At 53.0% G+C, this 9,049-nt stretch overlaps 1 protein-coding gene across 1 annotated transcript; it reads left to right on the top strand.

Moving 5' to 3' along the window:
* Positions 1-578: 578 nt before the first annotated feature.
* Positions 579-3,223, top strand: POU4F3 (POU class 4 homeobox 3). Its single transcript, XM_027548804.1, has 2 exons — positions 579-762; positions 1,078-3,223. Exons 1-2 carry the CDS (start codon positions 643-645, stop codon positions 1,972-1,974), a joined length of 1,017 nt encoding a protein of 338 aa, XP_027404605.1. The 5' UTR covers positions 579-642; the 3' UTR covers positions 1,975-3,223.
* Positions 3,224-9,049: the final 5,826 nt, after the last annotated feature.

Here is a 9,049-nt window from a genome sequence, read left to right as displayed (position 1 = left end):
AGGCGCCTCTTCGCTGCGCGGCTGGGCCGGACTCTAGTGGACCGCTCGGGCGTGTGGCCAGGAGCGCCCTGGAAATGGGCAGTTTGGCGGCAGCCGGGCCGACAAAGTGAGTGAGTGGTCTGTGTGTGTGCGCGCGCCCGTGCGCGCGGTGGGTTGGGGTAGGGTCAGCTTCCTGGCCCACGGCTGCCCTTCTGTCTGGCTTGTGCGAGTTGGGACAGGATGGAAAGGTTGGGACTTAGGGGAGAAAAAGTCCGCAAAGAAGAAGTAAGATTCCGGAAGGTCTGCTGGCTGGAGCCGGGCGGGGCGGGGCGGACGCGGGGAGGCCCGGCCCGGCAGGGGTATAAATGCTGGGGCGGGGGCGGCGGGGGCCGGTGCAGAGAGGCGCGCGGAGCGCTGCCGCCTGGCCTCGCCTCCCGGGCCGCCCCTGCGAGTCTCGGGCGCGTGAGCACGCCTGCGCGCGCCCGGGCCCTTCCTGGCAGGCTGCTTGTAAGATGAGTGAAGAAGCAGGTGGGGGAGAGGGGAGGCAGCGAGCGAGAGGGCGAGGGGAGCGCGGGCGCTGAGCGGCGCTCACTTGGAGCGCGGCGAGCCAGCGAGAAGAGCCTGATCCATGTCCCTCGCTGCCTCCCTGCCCGGCGCGCGAAGATGATGGCCATGAACGCCAAGCAGCCTTTCGGCATGCACCCGGTGCTTCAAGAACCCAAATTCTCCAGCCTGCACTCCGGCTCCGAGGCCATGCGCCGAGTCTGTCTCCCAGCCCCGCAGGTACGTAGTGGAGCATAATTACCGCTCTAAGGCACATTTTTTGACAGGCACTTGCTTCATGTTTTTTTCATGTCGCCCAGAACAATCGCCGCTGTCTGAACCCCTCTCCTTGTCTCCCCCGCGCTCTCTCCCGGCGCGCTCTCTCTCTCATTCATGTCTCTGATCCACACGTCTGTTCCAGCAGAGCCTCTGTCTCCGTATTAATTTTTATGACCTGGGCTTTGAGGAGAGGCATCTCGGTTGCCTGAAAATGTGTTTTAATCCTGAGTTGACAGTATTCCCCACTGACCGTGCTGTGCGCCTTCTCGCTTGCAGCTGCAGGGTAATATATTTGGAAGCTTTGATGAGAGCCTGCTGGCACGCGCCGAAGCTCTGGCGGCGGTGGATATCGTCTCCCACGGCAAGAACCATCCGTTCAAGCCCGACGCCACCTACCATACCATGAGCAGCGTGCCCTGCACGTCCACTTCGTCCACCGTGCCCATCTCCCACCCGGCCGCGCTCACCTCGCACCCGCATCACGCCGTGCACCAGGGCCTCGAGGGCGACTTACTAGAGCACATCTCGCCCACGCTGAGCGTGAGCGGCTTGGGCGCCCCCGAGCACTCGGTGATGCCGGCCCAGATCCACCCGCACCACCTGGGCGCCATGGGCCACCTGCATCAGGCCATGGGCATGAGCCACCCACATGCCGTGGCGCCTCACAGCGCTATGCCTGCCTGCCTCAGCGACGTGGAGTCGGACCCGCGAGAGCTCGAGGCCTTCGCTGAGCGCTTCAAGCAGCGGCGCATCAAGCTAGGGGTGACCCAGGCGGACGTGGGTGCGGCCCTGGCCAACCTCAAGATCCCCGGCGTCGGCTCGCTCAGCCAGAGCACCATCTGCAGGTTCGAGTCTCTCACTCTCTCGCACAACAACATGATTGCGCTCAAGCCGGTACTCCAGGCCTGGCTGGAGGAAGCCGAGGCCGCCTATCGAGAGAAAAATAGCAAGCCGGAGCTCTTCAATGGCAGTGAGCGGAAGCGCAAACGCACGTCCATCGCGGCGCCGGAGAAGCGCTCGCTGGAGGCCTACTTTGCGATCCAGCCGCGGCCCTCATCCGAAAAGATCGCGGCCATCGCCGAGAAACTGGACCTTAAAAAGAACGTGGTGAGGGTCTGGTTCTGCAACCAGAGACAGAAACAGAAACGAATGAAGTACTCGGCTGTCCACTGACTGCGACGGGGCACGGCGTCCGGGGCCGGGAGAGCTGAGTGTATGTCCCCCTGGAGTTGGGGGGAACGGTATGGGGGCTCCAAGACGTTTCCTGGCAGGTCAGGCTCTCACCCCCGAAGTCACAGACTTTCCCCTTTATCCTAATTAATTGCCTCACGGCCTTCCCTTTCCCTTCTTTCCTTTCTGTTCCCACCAGAAAAGTTTGGGCGCTAAGAAAAAAATTCAGGAAAGGCAGGCCTGGAGGGACTTGTGCTCTCCGTGGTGCTGAAAATCTCCTTCGCGCCCAGGACTGCGCGACCTCAGGGCAGGAGCCCAAAAGTAAGGGATAGTCAATTAGCCCGACTGCAAGACTCTGGCTTGAAGGCATCAGTTTGCTTAGCGTGATTAGACAAGGGGTGAAGGGATGGGAAGGAAGTGATAAGTAATAATACAAAGTCTAAGTGGGGTACAAACGTACTGGAGATTTATTTAGAGTATATAAAATACACGTATGTTTCCAAAGGATAGCCTTATATTCCCTTCTCCACCTAAATTCTATCCATCTCATCCTTTGGTTTGCTGTACGTTCTCTAAGGTAGCATGAATTAGGTTCAGGGAAAATGTGCAGAGAGTTGCCGGCTCCAAGCTGTTCTCCGCCATAGGGTGGGCTCCGGAAAAAGTGGGCCCTTTTCAGCGACTGAAAATGCTGGAATCCTGTAACTGGGTTGCAAGCAGCAGCCAGCCCCTGCTGTGGCCCATCCTCCACGATCTGCTGGCCGTTCGAGGGGTAAAGACTGCCTGAAGGAAGGCGGGGGATTGGTAGCTTTCCGGTCGGACTGAGGACTCTCTGACCCTTGCTCACTGTTCCAGCCAGACTCTCAGAGCAGCGTAGAGGCGGCTGCCCGAACGAAAGTAACTGTAACTCTCCGGAGCATATGCAAGTCCTTCTAACAAGGCTCACCTCGTTACGCTTTTATTACTGTTCGCATCATTGTTTACTATTATTTATTTACCGCCACTTTTTTTCCATCCCCCAACCTCTTGGTGGAGGTTCACTCATAGTTTTGAGCTGATTGTGGGGCCAAACCACTGGCCTGAGTCCTTTTCACCCCAGTGCCTCTGGCCCCGTCACATTTTATCTTTCGTTGCTTCATGTAATTTGTGTGTTGCCGTGTGACCTTTGGTTTTGTTGTCCGAATAGATGCAAATAAAATATTGTTTCCTTCTCTCTTTACCCCTTGAATTAACTTCTAAAATAAATGCTTTATTTTTCAACCCGAATCGCGGTGCTTTACTTTCTCGGAGGTTAAGGAGTACTAGTCTCGGAAAGCATTTAGAAGTGAGAACCCAGAAGGGCTGAACTATCGTTTCTAGCAGGTCAATCTCCTGCAATTATTTCTCCTTGCTCCTTTTCCCTGGGTGCCTTATCTTCTCACCCAGACCCTCCCTAGACCTCAGAGTTTCCAGATCCTTCCTCTACACTTCCCCAAGTGCAAATCTGTCAGCTTCTATTTGTTCAACTTGACTCAGACCGAAAACTTTTAGGCCTGACTAATGATGGGCTGTCGTCTCTGGGTCCCACAGAGTCGGACACAACTGAAGCGACTTAGCAGCAGCAGCAGCAATGGGAGTAGGAGCCCCCAGTACCTCCACTCATTGGCTGAATGATCCTGAATCCAGTTTCTTAAACTTCTCTGAGTCTCCGTTGATTGTCTGCAGCATGAAGATGCTAATACTTATCACAAGGTTATTGTCAGGATTGAGTAAGATTGTTTATTTAAGCCGTCTGGTGGTGCTTGGCTCTTAGTAGGAAACATTATTTTAAAAGATTCAAACGGCTAGATGGGAGGTGAACAGAGAGATGCAAAGAGGAAGGTGTTCTTTGCTGGGACAGAGTCGTTAGGACTTCTTTGGGATTACTTCAGAAATTCATTTGAAATTATCGTCCAGGAGGTTATTCCAGCGTCTATCTTGGTTTCTGTGTGTGGGGGGGTGGGGGGGGGTGGGGAGATGGGGGGTGTATGGGGGTGGCGGTGGTAAAAAGATACCTTCCGCAAAGATCCTATCTTAGTGCTTGTTCACAAAGGTGCTTAACAGATGCCGGTTTCCTTCTCACTCTCTCTTCGACACACTCTAAAAGGGGGAAGAAATCTTATTTGTGAGCCGCAGAAACACCTTCATGATTTAAAAATGAATGTTCCAAGCCCAGAAGTCTTCTGTACATTTCCCCACCGTGTCTGCAAAGAACTCTGGGTCATCGCGTCCAGCCTGAAATTCGAAGCAGAGCAGGTCTCCCCTCCGCGCAGCACGCCCCCCCTACTGCAAAAGCAAACCTGGGGATCGCCCCCAATCCCTGGACCTCAGCTCGTCGCCGCCGCCTTGCGCAACAGCCCCAGCGATTCCTCCACCTCCCCTCCATCGGGTGTCCTTTAATAATAAATGCCCTTATGCCATTACATTATATTGTGGGTTTTGAAAATTTAAAATACGGCTGATGCAATATTAATTGCCTATAGTGGTATAAAACACAGGGCCGGAGCCCAGCCGGGCTGCAGAGCAGGCGGCCGTGAAAGTCCCGCGCCGATGCGAAGCGTTCCAGACAGACGCGCCTTTGCGGGCTGCGAGGTTTCCTGCAGGTAAGAGCCTTCGGCTTTTTTGGATCGGGGAAGAACTCGATATCCGCCTCCATCTCCTTTTTCGAAAAGTTCCCTGCTGTTTTTTATTTGCTTATTTGTTTGTTGTATTAATGACATCAAAAGTTTGGGAGACTTTTTTTGAAGAGGGCGCGATGAGTCGCCTGAATGCAAGGTCTGTGTCAGTCTTGGCCCGGCGGGGTGTTGAGTGGGACCCGCGCCTCTGTGCGTCAGCGGCTTCAGACGTCCTGGACGGTATGCGCACCGTACTTTTGACAAGTTTCTACCTGCGGGCGGGAGCTGCGGCCCGGTCCACGCCGCGCCCCACCCTCTCCCACCCCCCGAGTGCGCCCGGCCGGCGCCGCTGCCTCTCTCTTTGGGCTTGTTCAGGAAGCATTGGGAGCTGCGGTTTCTCCGGAATTGTTCAGTCGCCTCTGTTATTTGTCCGGTGGAGGCACAGACCTCTTGAAGGGTGGAGTGAGTGTGTGGCCGGGAGCAGGACGCGGTGGGGGTGAGGGGTGGTCCGGGTACCAGCCGGTTTGGGGTTCAAGCAGGCCCGATTTGCATCCTGGTGGATCATTTCCTAACCGTATGACCTTGCGCAAGTCACATCACCTCTAAGGCTCTGCTGATGGCTGTAAAACCGCACAAAAATTTTTTTGAAGAGTAGTTGAAAAGCATTGTGGAGCAAATTTGCTTTTCCCAAGTCCCATCAACTTGGAGGCCTTCACTGCCCAAAGGCCCAGCTAGGGGTTTCTTTAGCCTGTGCCAAGAGAAGGGGAGGCCAGTTCTCAGGGCTTTTTGTATGGAAAGCTGCATTTGGCCTCTCCTGGTGGGACTTTGAGAGTTACCTGTGGACCAGAGTAAGGCTTCTAGGCCCCTGCCTGGCTGGAACCAGGGCCTGACCTGCAATGAGCCAGACATACACAAGTCAGCATGGCTGAAGCCCTGGCAATCAGAATGTGGAGGTAGGAACTCTGGGCTCCTGGGTCCAGGCTGTGTGATCTCTGGCCAGGAACTTACTCTGGCCTCAGGTAGTGTGAGTTTTGTCTGTTACAAGCTCAATGCCAGCTCAGGATCTGGCCCAGAGTGGCAGACAATTGATATCTGTTGAATAACTGAATGAATGAAGTTTTGTAAATGAAAGGACCTCTCTAGCACAATCCTCTTTGGATTCTGGGGACTATGAGGAGAAACAGAGACCATCAAGAATAGACAAGTCAGGAGTAGGGCCAGGGCCAAGGTTGTGGTCTACATATCAAGCTTCCATTCAAAGACAATGTTTCCTTCCTGTTTAAATTAGAAGAGGCTTTGCCTCCCTCTGTTTTGATCATGGGTAGAGATGGGGTCCTCTGTGACATGGGCCCTGGGAACCTTGAAGAGGAATCTCCAGGATGGGGGGCGGTGACCCCTGCCCTATTGAGTGTGCCTGACCTTCTCTTGGCCCTACTTTATGCCTGGATTATTTTACTTTCCTGCTAAGATATAAACTGCTCCAGTTCTGAAGTGGACAGACCTAGGGTGGAATATCTCCTCCATCTCTTACTTGGTTAAGTGACTTGACACTCTGAGCCTCAGTGTCTTCATCTGTCAAATTGGAAAAAAAAAAAAAAAGACTGTCTTTCAGGATTACTTTGATGAGTAAATGAAATCACATAAGCCCAGGGCCTGACACATAGTAGGCATTACTGGATACTCTCTTTAAAGTATTACTTTTACTCAGAAAAATGAGAGGCTATGTTGCAGGGGCAAATTGCCAGATTTGGAGTCAGGTGGGATCAACAGTTTCCCTCTGTAAGCCACCATCTGATCATGTACAAAATGAGAGTAGTGAGAGCTGTGTCTGTCCGAGGCAAGCTAGAAAGCATAAAAGAAATCTCTTTGCACTCTGTGCATCCTAGCTAGAAAGGAAGGAGGAATTCGCTTTTCAGAAGTCCATGGTGCCAATGTATATATAGTTCCCACTACAGGCTTGACCCTCTGACAGCTCCTTGGACCCAAACCTGTAGACTCCTGGCAAACATCAACTGTCAGTGACAAAAACTCGGTGCAGGCTTCACCCGAAGGGGTGGGGCTCCAGCGGGCAGAGGAGGAGCCGGGTATGGGGTACCGGGCTTGTTCTCTCCGCCCTCCAGCCACTGTCGGGCCCGGGGTTAGACTGCTTCAGCATGGATGAGGAGCGCAGAGCCCGGAGACTGAGGCCCAGAGAAGGGAGGAGGGATTTAGCCGACTCTTTCTATCTTAAATCGTTCTTTCCTTTATCAGACTACCTTGTAGAATTTCTGTCTTAGTCTTATCACTCCTTGATAGCACCCTGTTTATTTACTCAGCAATAAAAGCACTTGGGGCGAGCAAGCACCACGTAGACCCAGTTCCCTCCTGCCTCCCTGAATCAAGCGCAGGGCCACACACAGAGTGAGCGCTCTACAAGTGTTCGTTGGATAAATGAATAATGATGGTATCTGACATGTATTGAGGTCTTCCTATATGTGAGGTTTTGTTCCAAGCACTTCATGTGCGTTAATTTATTAATCCTTCAACAACACCATGAGCAGGTATCCTTTTTAAGCCCATTTTACAGATGAGAACTTGGAAGCATTGAGTGTTTCTGTGACTTTCCCAGGGCGGATCGTGAACTTAGCAGTTTGGTGAAGAGAGCTGGCAAAAACTGGCTTCTTCGCCTCACCCTTGGCGAGGGGCAGGGCAGGGGAGCCTCCAGGAATGGGGGCGGAGCAGTCGTGTCATATTAGGCTGGAGTCGCCGGACGATCTGGGGAGGTGGTGGAAGGCGAGGATGCCCGCTGTCCTCGCCGGGTTGCAGGTCTTCCCGTCTCCGTTCCGCGCCTCTCACATCTCTGTTCCTTTTTCTGTTACCGGTCTCTCACACAACCCTCTCTCAGCTTCCCTCTGACCTCTCAGGCGCGAAAGTCTGGCCCCAAAGTGCAGGGGTGGGCGGGCCGCGTCCCCAGGGCGCGCACAGAGCCCTCTCCCCATCTTTCTGCTCTTTCCTGGAGCGGCGGGAGCCCCCGCGTAACCCGCCCGGCGGGCAGACGGAGCCAGTGAAGACCCCAGCGGACAAATTAGCCTCGCCTTCGATCGCTCTTTTCCGATCAGGTCAGGTTTCCCTCCGCCCTGTGACGGCGCTTCCGCACCCGCCCGGCTCCCCGGGTTCCCCCGCGGGGTCAAGGTTCGCCCGGCTCCGCCTGGCGCCTCAGGAGGGGCTTCCCCTCCGCTGCGTTCCCGCCCGGGAGCCCGCCCCACCCCCTCGGACTTTGGGGAGGAGCATCTCGGAGAGAGGGTTACGCGCGGGTCCCTGGCCCCTCCAGGGAGTCCTTCCCACTGTTGCTTCCGGTCCTCCACGCGTGGAGACTTGTCTCTAAAAAACATCAGTTCTCTGCTCCATCAGTCCTCTGCGCCATCCTAGGCCCAATCCGACCCAGTCCGACGCGGGAGGTAAACTGGTTCCGAAATAGTACTCCCTCTGTTTTGAGTTTGTTTCAGAATTTCACACACACACAAATCCTACTGCTCATCCTGGGAAAATCAGTATTTCATTGGACTTCTTTATACATAGTTAGGATTTAATATTGATTCTACTTTGAATTACATCGGGAGTGGGGACCACCATAATTTCAAGAGCCCTCTGCCCGAATCCCATTCCTGAGGCCACTATCTCTTTCCTATATTCACAACCCCCCTGCCCCCATCAACCCAGATCCGACCCAACATCCCCCCCCACCTCAGTGGCCCCCAATGCCTGAGGCTTTGCTAAGCAGCTCACCTCTTGGCAGATATAGTTAATGCCCAGCCCTCATAAATCAAGACCATAAAAAGCTTGCTTTCATATGCACTCAATTTCTACCAAACCTAAACTAATTGCATAAATTCCTTTAGGCCACTCAGAGCTGCTCTCTGGGTTGGGATCTGATCAATTAGTCATTAGGCACTCCATTAGCTGGGGTTTAAGCTGCCTCATATAAATGTCTCCTGTCAATTTGCTTGTAATTGAATGAATAAAAAAGGGTACAATTATTAGCACAGAGGATCAGAATGAGGAGAGGTCAATTTTATTCAAATATTCTAAAAATGTCTTAATTTAAGAATAATTAAAAGAATGCAAAAGTAGACACCAGCTACTCCAAGAGTCTGTTCATGTTAAGGAAAGGTCCAGCCTGAGATACAGCAACCTGAGTGGTTATCCCAGCTCCACCACCCTGGGAAACTGGTCTCTCCCACCCCTGTGGCTTTACATATAAGACAAGTTGGTTGGGATGATTTTTGTTTCTTTTTTAATTAGTTTTACATTTTGTCAAAGTGATTTATGCACATAGTTTAAAAAGTTGAATACAGAAGGGCCACATGACCAAGGCTTTCCTTCAGCCACTTTTAGTTGTTTTTTTTTTGGAAATAAATTATATCAAAATATATATTGCTGGCACTATTTCTCAATGCAAGGCTTATTTT

This window comes from Bos indicus x Bos taurus, chromosome 7, assembly GCF_003369695.1.
Source record: "Bos indicus x Bos taurus breed Angus x Brahman F1 hybrid chromosome 7, Bos_hybrid_MaternalHap_v2.0, whole genome shotgun sequence".
NCBI classification, from domain to species: Eukaryota; Metazoa; Chordata; class Mammalia; order Artiodactyla; family Bovidae; genus Bos; species Bos indicus x Bos taurus.
Note: the sequence above shows the minus strand (reverse complement) of the source record. Positions and strands in the feature narration are given on the sequence as shown.